At 46.1% G+C, this 19,082-nt stretch overlaps 1 protein-coding gene across 1 annotated transcript in view; it reads left to right on the forward strand.

Annotated features, from left to right (window-relative positions):
* The window catches only part of LOC120944438 (dynein heavy chain 11, axonemal-like), a 229,075-nt gene that overhangs the window by 147,503 nt on the left and 62,490 nt on the right, over positions 1 to 19,082 (forward strand). The window contains exons 18-21 of the mRNA XM_040358500.1: positions 1,581 to 1,774; positions 5,258 to 5,406; positions 7,348 to 7,475; positions 9,379 to 9,606. Of these exons, the coding sequence (XP_040214434.1) occupies positions 1,581 to 1,774; positions 5,258 to 5,406; positions 7,348 to 7,475; positions 9,379 to 9,606 (699 nt within the window). The remainder of the gene's footprint in view (positions 1 to 1,580; positions 1,775 to 5,257; positions 5,407 to 7,347; positions 7,476 to 9,378; positions 9,607 to 19,082) is intronic.

Genomic DNA, 19,082 nt, shown 5'->3' on the forward strand with positions numbered 1-19,082 from the left:
GGAATAAGGTTTAGGATTGTCTGAATTAAAAAAAAATAACCATCCTATTAAGTTGTTTTTCCCTATTGAGTTGAACTGGTAATCCTATTTGGTAGGGTCACATCGACAGTTGTGGAACATATCTTAAAGTAGAACAGTTATAATTTATTTATGATTGTGTTATACTCGCCAATTGATGTGCAGCTTTAGCCAACCGTTCTTATAATAGTCACACTTCTGCTAGTCAGTAAGATCACCTTGCTATTTCCTAGTTTGGCATTGCTGCATTCTGGGTCAGCTCACTGGTCAGGGGTAACGATGATCATTAACTGTTAAATGAAGAGTGAGCAAGGCAGCATTTCAAGTGTTTATTAAGCTGTTCTTACACTAAAACTCAAATGAAACCAAAAGTTGTCAGGGAAAGGTTAGAATATCTGTGAGCTTATTGCTGTTGGAGTGATTTGCTCTCATTTCCTGTCCCAGTGACATCAGCACAAAAAATGAGGACTATGGGCATCCTGGTTGCGCAAGCATAACAGATGTCTTCACTGGAGAATTTATCCTCACCTCTTGTTCTTGTGACAGCTTTAAAATATCTCTTTACTTTCTGTCTCGTTGATTGGTCATCGGCATATACATGGATACAGACAGGCGCAGAGCTTCTTTGGGAGCTGGTTCACACTACCGCGACCTGGGGGGGCGACTAGTGTCGCCCCAAGTTGCGCGACATCACAAATTACATGGAAGTGAATGAGAACCGTCTTAATGCACACTACAGAAGTCGCTCCGACTTCAGAAAAGGTTCTTGTACTACTTTAGGGCATCTTCTAGGCCAGTGGTCATCAACCCTGTCCTGCAGGGCCCACTAACAGGCCAGGTTTTATGTATTACCTTGGGGAGATGCAGTCTAGAATACTGCAATCACTGAGGAGCAAATGATATCAGCTGTAATGTATTTCAGTTATCTTGCAAACCTGGCCTGTTAGCGGGCCCTGCAGGACAGGGTTGATGACCACTGTTCTAGGCGACTTGTACCCATTGATTTCAATGGAAGTCGCCTCCAAGTCGGAAGTGAAAATAGTTTATTAAGGCAAACCCCTCCCTCCCACAGAGCAGATTATTATGTGACTGGCCACTGGCAAAGTCACCTGTCCTGGAGGCGACTTGAAGTCGTGTTGAAAGTCGCTCCAAGTAGCACTGCAGTCGCGCTCAATTCGTCTTTAAGTTGCCTTGTAAAGTCACTCTGGAAGTCGTGTTGCCCCAGTGTGAACCGGCACTAACTGTGGGGGAAAATATGTTGTTGCAACTTGTGATCTCACTGGAACAATGTCATATTGGCACAGGAAGTGGAAGGGAATCACCCCAGCCACCACTGGCTTAAATGGTCATATGTTATCCAATCTGTGCAAGAGCATAACGTAAATTATATCAACTGAGCGACTAGCAAAACAGTAAAGCAAAAGTAGTCCAGTATCCAAAAAGTCTATATTATCTGTATAGAAAACAGAATTTTTATGGGAAACCAAACACTCTTGGATCATTCGTTGCAGCTGATTACATTTTGCTTGTGTATAGGCATTATTTATATTTTTTTTGTGCAGACAATGAGCTTCATGGATGAATTCCGAAGTCTAGACAGAGACATTGAAGGATCACCAAAGCGATGGAAAAGAGTAATTGAATCAGAATGCCCAGAGAGGGAACGACTGCCACAAGAATGGAAAAACAAATGTTCCCTACAAAAAATGATATTAATGCGTGCACTGAGACCGGACCGAATGACTTACGCCATCAGGTATATTACAAACCAGTGGAGGACTGGGAACCTTTGAATCACAGAGGCAAACCCAGCCAACTTGTCCTTTTCATGTGATTTCTGTTGGCTTAATAGAGTGTGCCATGCACTGTGGTGTCATATTGATTGGTGAACATGGTGTAAGGTGGATGTTCCTAAGGCTGCATTCACACCTGAGCGTTTTGTAGCCTGAAGCCTGAAGCTATACAACACTAGAGGGGAAAAAATACATTATTCTCAATGGAGATGGTTCACATCTCCACTCCAAAACGCCCGAAGCCGAACGCCTGAAGCTCAAACAAGTTCTGGACCCTTTTTTTTCCGTGCAAATCGGGCTGATTTGGGCGTTTTTAAACGTTTGTATTCCCATAGAAACTAATGGAGACGCTCGATTCAAGCGTCTAGCGCGACAACAAGCGTTTCTATGGGTGTTTTGTCGCTTTAATCTGTTCTGTGAAATAGAATATTCACCCAGGAAGAAGATAAAAAAAAAATCTACAAACATAGCAACAAATGATGAAAGAGATGAGCATTTTTCCTATTGGCTAAAATAAAAAACGACGAAGTTCAAAAACGTCGGACAACGCTGTATGCAAACGCGTGAATACGTGTTAAAGCGTGCGACAAAACGCCAGAAAAAAACGACCGAAAACGCTACACTCAGGTGTGAATGCGGCATAAAGGGCATGGTTTAGGAGCTGTATTGTCAGGCTTTTGTTTTCTTTAAGTGAGTTTTGCATTCCCATACAAGTTTATAGAAATGCAAAACCCACTGGAAGCAGGTCAGGCGCAGGTCCAATGGAGGTCAAATGCAGGGCAAATGCACATATTTATTAATTCTGAATGACATTGCGGGCATCTTAAACGGATGTCTACAAAAAACTATTGACATGGCTTGTTTAAAAATATTGTTTTCAGCCTCTTTCAGTCACTTCCTGTTTACATACAAGAGCTCCAGCTCCCTTATAATATAAAAGGTGGTCCATGTTTGCACAGTGTGTGTCAGCATGGCTGCTTTTGGTCTTCAGCATTTGACAGGGCGGAAAAGCAGGACCACAAATGGGAGATATTTGTCCACAACAGGAAGTGATTGAACAAGCACCTTTAGAGCAGGATCACTAGGTATTATATTAGCCACTTGGAGACCGCATAGTAGCTCTCCTGTGTCGTATAACGTACCTAGTACGTGATCTGACACTTCCGGGTAGGGGAAAACTGGTGCGCTGCCTGTGCTGTGATTAGACACAGCACAAGCCGGTTTAGTGGGTGCAGGCCAGTGGATAACTACCGCCACCCACTGCTCAGCAAGGAGGAAGACAAGACAGAGCTCTGCATATGTAAACAATGCAGAGCTCTGTCCTGTCAATGGGGATATGGCCATTTTTATTTCCCTGCAAAGCAGGAAATAAAAAATGGCACATCCCTTATTAAAATAACTATACAGTAAACACATAAACACTGGTAAGGCACACATTTAACCTTTGATCGCCTTAGATGTTTAACCTCCCCAGCCAGTGTCATTAGTACAGTGACAGTGCATATTTTTAGCACTGATCACTCTAGTGTCACTGGTTCTCACAAAGGGGGTTATTTATGAAAGAGAAATCCACTTTGCACTACAAGTGCAATGCAAGTACACTTAAAAGTGCACTTGAAAGTGCAATCGCTGTAGATCGCTGTAGATCTGAGGGGAAGCTCTGAAATGAGGGAAAGCTCTGCTGATTTTATCATCTAATCATGTGCAAGCTAAAATACTGTTTTTTATTTTCCTTGCAGTGCAAAGTGCATTTGCCTTTCGTAAATAACCACCATAGTGTCAGTTAGGGGTTGATTGACTAAAGGCAAATAGACAGTGCAGCTGCACATTGCAAGAGCATCTGCTCCAGAGCTTAGTAAACAAGTAGAAGCTCTGCTGACTTCCATCATCCAATCATGTACAAGTAAAAATGCATTTTTTTGTTATTTTCCTTGCAGGTGACTGCGTATTCTTTGCAAAGTAAAGCTCTGGAGCAACTGCACAGCCAATGTTCCTTTAGTAAATTAACCCCTTAGTGTCAGACTGCCCACATTACTATTACAGTCACACTATAAGTCGCTGATCCCTGCCATTACTAGTGTAAAAGAAAAAAAAATCCAGTATATTTACCATAGTTTGTAGATGCTATAACGTTTGCATAAACCAATCAATATATGCTTATTAGGTTTCTTTTTTACCGAAGACATGCAGCAGAATACATATTGACCTAAATTTATAAAGATAGAGGGCCGGATTCAGAAACGATTTACGGCGGCGTATCTCCAGATACGCCGCCGTAATTTAAAATGTGCTGTCGCATCTTTACGCCTATTCAGAAAGGCATTTACATTTGTTTTTCTCCAAGATACGACTGACGTAAGTCTCTTACGCCGTCGTATCTTGGGTGCATATTTACGCTGGCCGCTAGGGGCGCTTCCGTATATTTCCGCGTCGAATATGCAAATTAGGTAGATACGCCGATTCAGAAACGTACTTGCGCCCGTCGGATTTAGCTACGCCGTTTATGTAAGGCGTCGGTCCGGCGTAACTTTACCCCTCATAAAGCAGGGGTAAGTCATGTTAAGGTATGGACGTCGGAAGCATCGGAACAGCGTCGTATTTTATGTCGTTTGCGTAAGTCGTACGTGAATGGGGCTGGGCGTAAGTTACGTTCACGTCGACTAAGCATTGAGCCGACGTATCTTGGGGAGTATTTGCGACGTGACTGTGAGAATGCGCGCGCATGCGCCGTTCGTTCGGCCCCTCATTTGCATGGGGTCACGGTTCATTTTAATAAAACACGCCCACTGCCAACCTACTTTAATTTACGCGGGCTTACGCCGGCCCATATACGATACGCCGCCGTAACTAAGGACGCAAATTGTTTCTGAATACGGTACTCGCCTGACTTAGTTGCAGCGGCGTAGCGCATATGAGATGCGCTACGCCCGCAGAAAGATACGCGATTCTTTCTAAATCCGGCCCATTCGATTTTAGAATTTTTTTTTTATTGGATATGTTTTATAGCAGAAAGTAAAAAATATTGTTTGTTGTTCAAAATTGTCTGTTTATTTTTTCATTTATAGCGCAAAACATAAAAAACCCAGTGGTGTTCAAAATATCACCAAAAGAAAGCTCTATTTGTGAGAACAAAATTTATATAAATTGTTTGTGTACAGCGTTGACCACGCAATTGTCAGTAAAAGTAACACAGTGACAAAAAGCAAAAAATGGCCTGGTCATAAGGGGGGTAAATCTTCCGGAGGGCAGGTGGTTAATAAAAGATGCAGAACTAAAAAGATTGCAAAAACCTTTTATAATTAGTTTAACATATTTAAGCTTGTATAAGAGCCATTGGGGTTAAATCTACTATCGTATGGTTTCTACAAAAGATCCAAACCTAGTGCTGCAAAGTCTGTTTTTCTTGTATGGTGTAAATACTAATATAAAGCACATATACATTTTAGAAACTTTGTTGAAGAGAAACTTGGAGCCAAATATGTAGAGCGGCGCAAGACAGAGTTTGCCAAATCCTTTCAGGAGAGTGGTCCAGCTTTTCCCATTGTTTTCATACTATCTCCTGGAGTTGATCCCTTGAAGGATGTAGAGACACTTGGTAAGATTTAAGACAATGCTGTGCTACATTTTGCATTGGAAAAGGGAGTAGCCGCTCCAGGTGATATGCCAAGTACCATGGCATTAATATGTATATGTGGTTTTCAGCACATCAGTAAAACATCTCATAGACATAACTGTACATCTTAGTTTCCAATCTCAATTGAAACGTGTTTACAGGCCTGAATAGGCTTTACCTGAGTTGCTGTGGCTCACATTTTTCATCTTAGCCTGGACGAACTAAGTGATACCCTGATTAAAGAGGAGCTTCAGTCAGTTCTGCGAAAACTAAAAGTCAGCAGATATAAAAACTGTAGCTCCTGACATTTAATAAACAGACACTCACCTGTCCAAGGATCCAATGCTGTCTTCGCCCAGCCCGCTGAAGGCTGAGGTCACTCAGCCAGTCCAGATTCTGGAGATATCCCGAATTTACCGTCTGGATTCCTCCAGATACCTGACTAGCAGCTGGCTCAGCCTCTCAGCAAGTGACTGACAGTCCCGGCTCTCTCCTCACTGAAGACCGAGAACCAAGCAATCAGCAGTCTTTGATCACTCAGTTATCTGTGTAGAGGTGGTGGGGTACAGATGCAACATCAAATTAAATTTGTTTGTTTTTCCAGTTATGATAATAGAACATAAAACATTTTATACACCACTACTATACATCTCCTTTAACCCTCCTGGCGGTAACCCAGAGCGTGACTCGGGGGTTGATTTTTTCGACGAAAATCGGTAACCCCGAGTCACGCTCGGGGTAGCTATGCAGAGCCTGCAGCGCGCGCTGGCTTACCTTCTCCTGGATCCAGCGATGTCACCGCGCTGTGTGAGCGAGCGGGACCTCGCTCGATTCACACAGCGTCCTCCTGTGCCGTCGATCTCCGTTCCCTGCGATGTTACGACGCACAGGAGCGGAGATCGGCGCTAAATTCAAAAAAGTAAACAAACACATTACATACAGTATACTGTAATCTTATAGAAAAAGTAAAAAAACACACACCCCTTGTCCCTAGTGGTCTGCCCAGTGTCCTACATGCACTTTTATATAATAAAAACCTTTTTTTTCTGCCTGCAAACTGTAGATTGTCCATAGCAACCAAAAGTGTCCCTTTATGTCAAAAATGGTTTTAGAGCAGCTAGAAAACACCGATAATAAATTATAATCACTTGCAGAATTGTGCGATAGCGATATGTGGGGAAATTCGTCATAAAAAAATAATGACAGCAACAATTCTGCAACTGAGAAAATGTCAGTGTTTTTGATTTGATTACATTATTGAATAATTTTTATTAGAATTATATTATTATTTGTTATAATTATTTATAATTATTTATTATATTATAATTTATAATTTTGTTTTTAAAAAAATGTCATACCCGGGATGCCTATTAGATTCTTGTTTGGTCAGATTTAAGTGAGTTATTCCTAAAAATTACAGGCCTACAGTATAAAACGCCAAATTTCCTTGCAAATAATGGTACCGCTTTCAGCATGTTTTTTCTGAAAGAATCACACCGCCAGGGAGGTTAAATGGCCCAGTCCTACTTCCAGGGCTGCAGCAAGAATGCAGCCATTCAGTATTTCTGTAGGTAATAACAAGCACTCAATGTTTGTTAAAATACAGACTTTTTTTCCAACCTGTGGAAAAATGTCTGTATAATAGGGCTGGAGCCTTTACTTTCCTGAGTGATCAAAGGGAATGAATGTTTTGTCTGTGCATACACCACTTCAGGCAAGTCGCGTATGAAACAGGAGCAGAAGCCAACACTAGAGAGGACTGGCAGATGTCTCCCTGCCCACTATTCTCAAGGAAACCATCTTTTGCCAGCCTAGCTATTGTCATATGGGTAATCTGTTGTGCATTTCTTTATACATTGTTGATAAACCCCTATCTCTCTCTTGTGTGTTTATGTTGCTGATATGATTGCTTGCATCGTATAGGTGACAGACTTGGATTCACCATTGACTCAGGAAAACTTCACAATATTTCCTTGGGTCAAGGGCAGGAAGTTATAGCAGAAATAGCGATGGAAAAGGCATCAAAAGAAGGCCACTGGGTTATACTTCAAGTAAGCCGATTCTGTTTGTTATAGAAGTGCTTCATTGCCAAGCTAGGAAACTGCACTTTTACAAGAAAGAACGTTTTCTACAAAAACGCTTTGTGGAATGAAATTGGGTACCTGTCCAAATATGTTTCTTTTTAATGATACACTCTAGTTATATTGTGCTGATTGAAAGTGGGATTTTTATTTATTTCAAGAAGATAGCATTGATCACAGCTCATACATTGGTGTTTCTTTCAAACTGAAATGTTTTTTTCACACTACGCTGACCAATTTTACTATCAATTTAAAACGTGTAAACATAATGAAAAATTGTGTAGCAGATGTAATTAGCATTCTGAAAAGAATATAAAGAGAAAACACATCTTCCTGAATATGTTGCATATTTGCCTGGGGAAAAAGACAATATTTACCGTTTATGTGTATGTTTATTACTATTGTCTTGGACTTTTCATTTTGTTAATATTTTATTTTTTCCAGCTGTAGCACTGCAAAGCTAGATCCTAGATTTTTTTATTTAAATACAAGTGGGCTTATTCAATAAAGTAGAAAGAACATATACTAATCTATAGTAACTGACTAGGCATCATTTATCAAACTAAAGTTAAAATAAAGAAAGATGGTGGTATAAAGAAAGAGGATTGCTGATTGGTTGCTACTTGTTATAGTACCTAACACATGACCCTTGTCTTATTAAATAGAAAGACAGCAACACATTCTTGTTTTGTGAAGAGAGTCAATTCGCTTCTAATTCACTTTACACTAGCCTGTGAAAATGGAGGGCACGGCACAGTGTGGGATCTTTGATTTCAGTACCTATATGGGGAATTACTAAAGTTATTTTCATCCTTATTTAGAATAGGTATTCTTTCATTTCACATTTATTCAAATCTACTTATAGCCCTGGTGCAAGATATAACCAGGGGTCATCTCAGCATCGATTTTTGTAGAGCGTAGTCATCTGTATTTCTAAATAATTTTGAATTCAATCAATAAAATCACGCAACGGCTTTACATAATAAAGTATTTGTAAAGGTAAACATTTTTTTTTTTTACCTTAATGCATGCTCTAACATTTATTAGTAGCACACCCACAGCTCCTCCTGCTCTTAATACTTACCATAGCCCGATCTCGATCCAGCTCTATGCTTGGCTCTTCTCCCCTCTCTCCTGTCTCACAGGTTTGGCTGAGAACAGAGGGAGTCACTGGCTCCTGCTGCTGTCAAAACTTGAAAACCGGGTTGATCCGGGCTGTGTTCCTGAAGAGATGCAAACAGCCCGGCTCGGGATCGAGCATACACGAGTGCCCCCATAGGAAGCTGCTTCCTATATGCACACTCAGCGGGAGGAGGAGTCAGGAACACCGGCCGGGGACCCCAGAAGAGAAGGCTTGGGGCTGCTCTGTCCAATGTCATTGCACAGAACATTTAAGTATAACATATTTGTTTTTATTTGTTTTTTAAGGCGGAGGTTTTTGCGGAGGTTTTTGCTCATTACATTTGTTTCATGATTCCTTTCATGCCCCGTGCTGCATTGTATGCTCTGAAATGTGCAGAAAGGGTACATACAGTAGTAGCAAGAAAGTCACAGTGTGTAATGGGCCCAACAATGAGTAGGGTGGTATTGAAATTAAAGCTTCAGGATATAGTCGGAGGAAAGCTGTAAGGTTTGCACCCACTTATTAGGCCTTTAGCCCAACAGAAATCCTTGCTGTGTGCATAATGTAATGCGAGGAAATGGCCCATGAATGTATAGCCCAGAGGGACAGATGCACTGTCTGAAATCCTGAGTGCTACACCCTAAAATATGAAATTAGAAAGTATTTTTATTTTTACAAGTAACTAACACTGAACCTTCTTAGCATCTAATAAACTTGTATGATGTGATTTAACACAGTCTGTTTTCACAGAATATTCACCTGGTAGCTAAATGGTTAAGCGTGTTGGAAAAATTACTGGAAAAGTACAGTAATGAAAGCCACCCCGATTACCGTGTTTTTATGAGTGCGGAGCCGGCCACAACACTGAAAGAGCACATCATCCCACAAGGTATCTGGAAAAATGCAATCAAAATTACCAATGAACCCCCAACTGGCAAGCTGGCTAATTTGCATGCTGCACTAGACAATTTTGATCAGGTAAGTGGCATTGTAAATTGGGAGTGAAAACACTTTGGGGTTTATTTACTAAAACTGGCGAGGACAAAATCTGGTGCAGCTCTGCATGGTAATCCATCAGCTTCCAGGTGTTTTGTTATTGATGCTTATTTGACCAAGGTGAAGTTATAAGCTAATTCGCACAGCTGCTCCAGATTTTTGTAAACCAACCCCTCTGATTGTTTTCTTCTTAGAGATTTCTTCTTTTTCATAAAATCATATTCAAAATATTGAAAATAATAACGCTTGGAAACATTACCACAACTATGTAGTAAGATGTTTGGTAGTAGCAGTTGACCAGTTAAAGTGGCTCTGTTGTCATAAACGGCACGACAGGTAAGTATTATTACAGTTCCTTCACAGGTTACTTTATTTATATATTTTTGCGACTGAGACAGTTTAAGCTCCAGAGCCAATTTTACATTTTAGCAAGGGGTTTATTCATTTGCTTTTTGCTTATTATATATGATACAGTGGTGAGACATATACACTATATTACCAAAAGTATTGGGACGCCTGCCTTTATACGCATATGAACTATAATGGCATCCCAGTATTAGTCCGTAGTGTTCAATATTGAGTTGGCCCTGTCAGGGCTGGGCTCAACCCTCCCTTCTCAGTGCTCAGGTTGCTCAGCTGTCAGCTATTTGCCAGCACCCATCATTCCATAGTAGCTCACCTGGTGATCATTTCCTGCTCGTCAGCCAGGATACATTTCTTGGATGAACCCAGAGAAATTATCTGCAGTTCTACAGTGGCCTTGACCCATCTACATCCGCTACAACATTTTCTTGGCTTTGCCAATTATTATCGGAAATGTATTCAGAACTTCTCTCCTCTGGTCAAACCCCTGACTGATATGACCAGAAAGGATGGTAACTCACCTTTGAGTCTCTCAAGGCTGCCTTTGTATCAGCTCCTGTGCTGGCACATCCTGATCCTACGTTACCCTTCATTCTTGAGGTTGATGCATCTGAGACTGAAGTAGGTGCCCTTCTGTCTCAATGTTCCACCTCTGAGAGCGCTATGCATCCCTGTGGCTACTTGTTTATGAAATTGTCTTCTGCAGAGTGCAATTACGAGATTGCTATCATTTTATCTCTTTAAAAATGGAGGCATCTCCTCGAAGGTACCATGGCGGGCCTCATTTTAACTGACCATAATAATCTCACATTCTTGTCTGAGGAAAAACTTATCTCCCAGAAGGGCGCAATGGGCTCTTTTTCTGTCAAGCTTCAGTCTCATTCTTACCCGGTACTAAGAATGGTAAGGGCTGATGGCATTGTCGCAACAGTTTTCCTCCGCTCCAAGATGGAGTCGGCTCCTGCTCCTGTGATACTTCATGATTGTATTCTGGCCACTGTTCGTACTAGTCTAGCGTACTTAGTAGTGATTCTGTGACCTTTGGGTGACAGAATTCTTTCCACTCAGATCCAGTTTCCTTCCCAGAAACCTTGCGACTGCTGCTTTGTCCCTGAGAATTTCCACACTGCTTTGCTCCAGACTTACCACTCTCCCAAAGCAGCTGGCCCCCCAGGTAAAATCAACTATTTGGGCTATTTCTCAACCATTCTGGTGGCCTTGGCTCTGCACTGATGTAGCCACCTTCATAGCCGATTGTTCCGTGTGTGCTCAGAGTAAGACACCACGACACCTTCAACCCATACCCAATGGAGAGAGGGCCTTGGACCCACCTGTCTATAGATTTTATTGTAGAGATACCCAACTTTTAGGCAACACAGTTGTTCTTATGATGGTTGACTGGTTCTCGAAAATGTCACATTGTATTCCACTTAAGAAGTAGAGAACCAAGCCCTTGGAGCAGTTTTTACGTCACTATGTTTCTGATCACCATAACAACTGGTCAGACCTCTTATCTTAGGCAGAGTTTGCTCACAATAGTGCTGTCAATACTGCTTCCCGATTGTCTCCCTTTATGGTGAATTATGGTTTCCAACCATCCATGTTGCCTAACTCATTTGTACCTCAAAGAATTCCTGTGTTAGAGAAGCATCTCTGTGATCTTTGTTCCACTTGGGTACATGTCAAAGAGTTCTTGCGACTTGCCAGCGATAGATACAGACTCATGCTGACCGCAGACACCTACCTGCGCCTTCCTACCAGGTTGAGGAGAGGGTCTGGCTGTCATATCACAACCTCTGTGTTCCCTGAATGAAATTGGCACCACAGTTTATTGGGACTTTCTGTATTCTCTGTAAGATCAACACAGTAGCTTACGCATTAGACCTTCCTTCTAAAATGCATAATTTGAATGTGTTCCATGTCTCCTTATTAAAACCTTTGGTGTGCAACCACTTCCCCACCTCTGTACCACGTCCTCACCTGGTTCAGGTTGAGAACCATGAGGATTATGAGATACAATCGATCATTGACTCCCGTAGATTCCGTGGGCGCATACAGTACCTAGTTTATCGGAAAGGGTACGGTCAGGAGGAACGCTTTTGGGTCTAATCCTCGGACATACATTCTCCTGTCCTCCTCTGTGCTTTCCAAAGAAGTTTTCCCCTCAAACCTGTTGTCCCTTCGAGGGGGAGGGGTCGTTGAGGAGGGCATACTGTCAGGGCTGGGCTCGGCCCTCCCTTCTCGGATCTCGGGTTGCTCAGCTGTTGGCTATTTGCCAGCACCCATCGTTCCACAGTGGGTCACCTGGTGATCATTTCCTGCTCGTCAGCCAGCCCCTTCTGGCTATTTAAACTGCCTGGTTCATTCCCTTAGTGCCTTTGCCTTTGGTCAAACATATCAGGAAACTTTGCTGTATTCCTGTTAAAGACTAGCCTGGCTGATGTACCTTCTGTACATCTGGTTTTACATTTCAACACAGGTTATTTACAAATATAAGTAAGGTGGTTTTTTTTTCATATTTCTTATGTGGTTTTTAAAAAAAAAAAAAACTTTTTCAACAGAACAATATAAACACAATTATTTTTCATTTCAGGTTTGATGTAAATAAAATCCTTACATTGTAACTAGCTGCTTCAGAAAGTTACAGCTAATTCAATGTACCAATTTTTAATTCTAATAAGTACTCATGCAACACTATGGGGTCGATTTATTCAAACTGGAGAATGCGAAATCTGGTGCAGCTGTGCATGAGAGCCAATCAAGCTTCTTTTTTTTTTATAATCAACATTTTTTATTATTATTCACAGTATTCCATACAACATTTACATTCTTTTTTTTTTTTTCCAAATAACAATTTTTTATTTTTCAAAAAAAATTTCAGTACAGAGTATAGCAGCAGTTCAAGTACAGAAGAGGAGCGGAGATACAAAATTCCAGCTAGGTGGGCTTACACAGTGGCTCCGTATCTATGTCTGCTATCAGTGACATGTAGCCCAATTGGAGATCTAAAAGAAAGAGGTAAAGAAAAGAAGAAATAGGGAAGAGAGGGGGTGGATGTAAGGAGGGAGTGGGGTGAGGAGGGGGGGACAGGGCGGAGAGGGAAGCGAGAAGGAAAAGGTAAAGAGGAGAAGGGACAGGAGAGACGGGGGGGGGGGGGGGGAGGCAGGCAAGATTGTCAGGGTGAGCAGTGTACCTTGGCGGCCCATTGTCGACTCACGGCGGGTCCTCCACCACATGCCACCTCTCCCAGACCAGATCGTGGGCATCCAACCTATCCTGGATCCTAGCCGTCATTTTTTCCATGAGTTCTACATCTTTGACCCTAGCGTAGAGGGCTTCTTGTGATGGGGGGGTTGGTTTCTTCCAATGAAGCGCTATCAAAGCACCTCGCAGCTGTGGTTATGTGTCTCAGCAGTTTCTTGTAGGTTTAGCTATGCGAGGGAGGGATAGGCCTAGCAAGAACAGCTTCGGGGAGAAGGGTATGGGCGCCTCCAGGAGGCGAGATAGGAGCTCTTGCGTTTGAGTCCAGAATGGGACAATCAGGGACACGTCCAGTAGATATGGAACAGTGTGCCCTTGGCTTGGCCACAGCGCCAGCATCGGTCCAGAGGTGGAGGGGTAGATCCTATGGAGGACGTCCGGTGTCAGGTACCAAAAGAACAGCACTTTATACATGTTTTCCTTATAAAGGGTGCAGATTGAACTCTTGGCCGCCTGCCTCCAAACTGCCCCCCACTCGTCCTCCAGATGTACCTCCCCCAGCTCCTTCTCCCATCGGAGCATATATGTATGTTTACCTTTGGTTTGTATGGGGTATTCATTAAGGATTTGGTAAATGTCCTGATATGAGACCCCTTCGGGCAGTGCCCTCGAGAATGATTCGCTCAAATGGGGTCGGTTTTGAGAATAGGAGCCGGGGAGCGATTGTTTGGGCGTAGTGCCTGATCTGTAGGTAACTGAAAAAAGCTTGCCGTGGATGTCATGTTTGGCTTGGAGATCAGTGAAGGAGTGTAAGGTGCGGGATCTGGGGTCTACTAAATGACCAAAGTGGAATAGGCCTCGTGAAGCCCAGGGCCAGGACATCTGGTGGGTGAGACTGGTCGGTACTTTAGGGTTGTAGAGGAAAGAGGTCGAGCAGGGAGCTATCGGACCTAAGTCGACCGTCTCGGGCTAGGCCTCCTCCATGTACTTTGAAGCTGCCGCATGGAGCCCAGTAAGCGTACGGGCTCCACTGCCGCATCTGCGTTCCACAGGAGGTTGTTGGGGTGTATCGGCGCCAGCCAGATCTTTTCCACCTCCGTCCATCTATTGTAAGACTTTTGGGGGAACCATGATGCCACCGCCCGGAGCTGCGAGGGCCTGGTAGTATTTGACCAGGTCTGGGAAGGCCAGACCTCCCTCGGCTCGTGATGCCGTCATAACCGAACGTGGGATCCTGTGGCGTTTGTAGTTCCACACGTACCGGAGGAGGTCAGCTTGTAGGGTTCGCAGATTGCGCAGGGGACGGGACAGGGAGGGTCTGGAAGAGGTATAGTAGTTTTGGGAGGACAACCATCTTTATTGCCGCTATCCGGCCCAATAGGGATATCTGGTGGGGCTTCCATTTGTGGATCAGCGCCCTTATTGAGCTGTATAGGGGGGGGAATTGGCCTGGTACAGGGATGCAAAGCTTGGGGTCAATTGGACCCCCAGGATTTCAGGGAGGTGCTCTCCCAGTGGTACGGGAAGACAGACTGCAGGTGTAGGGCCTCTGTTCGGGCATATTGATCGGCATGGCCATAGACCTTATGTCGTATTAGTCTTAGATCCCGAGAGGGCCCCGTAGCACTCTAGTTCCCTGTGTAAGTTAGGCAGGAGATGCTGGGGCGCGTTAGTGTCAGGATGATGTCATCGGCAAAGAGGGTGATCTTAAATTCCCTCCCCCTTACTGGGATTCCTCGGATGTCCGGGTTGCCTCGGATCGTCGCTGCTAAGGGCTCGACGCAGAGAGCAAAGAGGAGGGGGGATAGGGGGCACCCCTGGCGTGTTCCATTAGTAACGGGGAAGGTGGATGAAGTGGCAAAGGGCGTTTTCACCTGCGATATCGGGTTGGTATAGAGGTGTCGGACCGCCCGGAGGAAAGGTCCCCTAAATCCCATATCCTTAAACGTGGCGAGCATGAAGGGCCAGCCAAGGCGGTCAAACGCCTTTTCTGCGTCCAGACTCAGGAGCAAAGACTCCGGTTCCCTCCCTGCTCGCCACGTCAATTAGGTCAATCACCTTCCTCGTGTTGTCCCCCGCTTGGCGAGGGGGACAAAGCCCACTTGGTCTTTATGGACCAGAGAGGGTAAAACTACATTTAGGCGGAGGGAGAGGACCTTTGTGAAGATCTTGTAGATCAGAGTTCAGTCAGGGCTATCGGCCTGTAGCTAGCGCATAGTGAGGGGGTCCTTGTCTGGTTTGGGGATGAGGGTGATGAATGAGCGCTGCATGTCTTGCGGGATGGGGGTCTGCTGTAGGAAGGCATTGAAGAGCTTCGTCATGTGAGGGAGGAGTGTGGGGAGGAAGGTCTTATAGTATTCGTATGGAAACCCGTCAGGGCCTGGGGATTTGTGGGCGGGTAGGGACTTAATGGCCGCGGTCAGTTCCTCTCCTGTAATGGGAGCGTTAAGGGAGGTTAGGTCGTCCGGTTGTAGCCGGGAAATGCCCGCCCGAGTTAGGTATTGTGTCATCCTGTCTAGCAGGTCGGGGGGGGGGTGGGTCATGTGGGATTTCTGGCTTGTTATACAGGTCGGCGTAAAATGCTGCGAAAGTATCCGCAATACTCTGTGGGTGTGATATAATATTGCCCGAGCCGTCCTGGACCTGGTGTGGGGTGGACGCGAGTGAGCGGTCCGCTAGTTTCCTCGCCAGTAGCGCCTGTGCCTTGTTACCCTTGTCATAGTATACCTGGCGGAGGCGTACTAGAGCTTTCTCGACTCGACCCAACGCAAGGTCCCGGATTGTTGAGCGCACCAGGGCGATACGTTTAAGTAGCGTCAGGGAGGGGGAAGACTGTAAGCGAATCTCTAGGGCCCGGAGCTGCGCTTCCGCCTGTTTTCTAGCCGACTCGGCATTCCTCTTAAGGGCCGAGGGTATGGCCATGCACCGTCCCCTAATTACCGCCTTGTGGGCGGCCCACAGTGTGGTAGTGGAGACGTCCTGTGTGTCATTTTCACTGAAGTAAAGTTGCAGGGTGGAGTCTATTTCCATTTTGGAGGGGGTGTGTTTCAGGAGAAAGTCATTCAGGCGCCAGTTATAGGGCCTGCGGGTGGGGGTGTTGAGGTCAATGGTCAAGGTTATGGGGGCATGGTCGGACCAGGAGATGGGCAGGATCTGTGCGGAGTCAGTAACACGCAATGTAGTATTGTTGACTAAGAAGTAATCTATACGTGAGTGCGTATGGTGGGGGGATGAATAGAAGGTGAACTGGCGATCCCCTGGGTGAAGCGCCCTCCATGCATCGAATAGAGCATGTTTCCTCGTCAGCTGACGGAATAGTTTAGAGTCCCGTAGGGCTTTTGTTTGAGAGGCTCGGGGGTTCACCACCAGGCGGTCCCAGGTCGCCGAATGGGGCAAGTTAAAGTCCCCCCCCACTACCAGTAGGTCATGGGGGGATTTAGCCAGGCGGGTAAGAACCCGGCTTAGAAATCTATGCTGATGTGCGTTGGGGGCATACAAGGTGCATAAAGTTATGTCTCGAGAGTGCCATGTCCCCCTCAGAATGATGAAGTGGCCCAGGGGGTCGATGTAGGAGTCTGTGCAAGTGAAGGGAGTGCCCCGTTTGATCAGGATTGCAACCCCTGCCCGTTTGCGTGGACTGAAGGCCTGGTATATTAAGGGGAAATACCTGGATGCAAAGGTAAAGGAATCGCCCTTGGAAAAGTGCGACTCCTGTACCATTATAATCTCTGCCCCTGTTTGCCTGAATTCCCTAAGTGCTAGGTGACGTTTTCTGTTAGAGTTAAGCCCGTGTACGTTTAGAGATAGCAACTTAGCCATACTGTGGGTGGAGAGATCGTGGTTTGTACTTAGCTGGAGTTGGTCGAGCTGCATCTGGTTCTGGGAGGGCGAGTGGGGAGACCGCCGGGACGACAGCAACCAAGGCGTGCTGTCGGGTGCTGCCTGCACGGGAGAGGAGAGATAGGTGTCTGAAAAGAGAGAAAAGAGTGAGAACAAAGACAAAACATAACACTTCAACAATCAACAATGGGGGCCCGAATGGCCCGAGGGCCCTCAGGTCCCAACAGTTCCTTAAGGACCTCCCGACCAAAAAGTCCGAGGGCATAGGTCGGGGGGGCAGGGGGGTGGCGTGGAGGAACTCCACTGTGGGGGTTAGGGGAATAGGAACTCTTAGGCTATCAGCCATGGGGGGGTCCGTGATCAAAAGGACAGCCTCTTCGACTTCTCATCCGAGATAGGCCCGATGTGTGGCGTAGGGGTAAGGCTAGGGCAACCGGGGGTGAATGGTGGGATAAGAGCACAGAAAAAAGCAAAAGTCCAAAAACAGCAACAGGACCGGAGAGTCTCCAGCAGTGTTCGAGGCGAATTTCGTGGCCGGGGCGACCAACTTAGGAGTGCTTGTGCCTGGGGGAGTTGCGGGCAGGGTCCCGGCCCCTGGGACGTTTAGGCGGCGGGACTCTCTGCCAGACTACTGGTGGGGGGGGCGGTGTGGCCACGAGGTCCCAATCCGGTAGCCGGGGGACGGGAATGTCCAGAGTTTTGCAGAAGTCATCCAGGTCTTCTGGGTAGCGTAGGGTGGCTGAGGTCCCCTGGTGGTTGGCGGACAGGCTAAAGGGGAAGCCCCATCGGTACACAATGTCCTTGTCTTGCAAGGTGCGGAGCAGGGGTTGTAGTAGGCGTCGTTTCTGCAATGTGATCCAAGATAGATCCGGGTAGAGCTGTAGAGGGTTGTTGTCAAAGCGGAGGTTGCGCATGGGACGGGCTTTGCGCATTATGTTTTCCTTCAGCGGGTAGGAGTTTATGCGGCATATGACGTCCCGTGGTTTGGAGGCTGGGCCCTTTGGTTTAAGGGCTCGGTGGGCTCTGTCCATCTCAATGGTCTTGTCTGTTGGTTCCCCCAATATTTCGTTAAATAAATTCTGAAGGGTGAGCTGCAGATCTTCTGCCCCGTCTGCCTCAGGGAGGCCGCGTATGCGGATGTTGTTGCGGCGCCCCCTGTTGTCCAGGTCTTCAACATGCCGCTGCATGTCCCTTAACATGAGACGGTGGTCTGACGCCTGAGTCTGGGTGCGATGTACTGCTAGTTTAGTCTCTTGGATCTCCTCCTCTGCCATTTCCATTCTGTCGTTCAAATGTTTGAGGCCCGTTTGGAGGACTTGAATTTCAGCGCGGCATGTCGCCTTAACGTCCTCCACAAGCTGTTTGAAATCATCTTTAGTGGGGATGGCTTGCAAGTAGGACTGCCATGGTGGGGGGGGGTGGTAGGGGGGTCCCCTGGCATCATAGGTGGGCTGTAGTGGGTCAGTGGGGGATAGGTGGCGAGCGGAAGCTGGTTCCCTGTGCTGTCTAGCCTCTCGGGGGGGTTGCTGGGGTAATTCCCATGGGTTGGACCAGGCCTCAGCCTGATCCCCGGGTGGGGTGTGGGCCCTCCCGTGCCAGGGAGCGCTGGTGCTGGTCATGGAGGCATATGAGGGGGGAGAGATCCCCAGCTGAACCCCAGGCTCCAGGTGAGTAGGTGTTTGGGTCTGTCTCTGAGCTGCTGGGGAGGTGGAACCCGGCCTAGTAGTAGCAGAGGAGCTGCTGCGTTCTGGAAGGCCCATGGAGGCCTGGGAGCATGCGGAGGCCTGCAGGGCCGGAAAATCCTCCTCAAGCGTGAAGGAGGGGGAGAGCTGTGATCCGCCGTGCTGTTCGGGGTCCGGGGCCGTTCGTAGCAGGCGGGGGAAGGCCCCTGTGCATTGCGTGTCCCGCTCCAGAGAGGCAGTGAGGGCTGGGGCCTGTGACTCGTGGTCCGCTGCGGGGGGGTGGGGGTGCACAGATTCACTCACCCACGGCTGCGAGCCATCCTGGCTCAGGGATGGAGCGGTGGACTGCCCTCGCGTCGGGGATGGCTCCGG

Source organism: Rana temporaria, chromosome 6, assembly GCF_905171775.1.
Source record: "Rana temporaria chromosome 6, aRanTem1.1, whole genome shotgun sequence".
In the NCBI taxonomy this organism is placed as follows: Eukaryota; Metazoa; Chordata; class Amphibia; order Anura; family Ranidae; genus Rana; species Rana temporaria.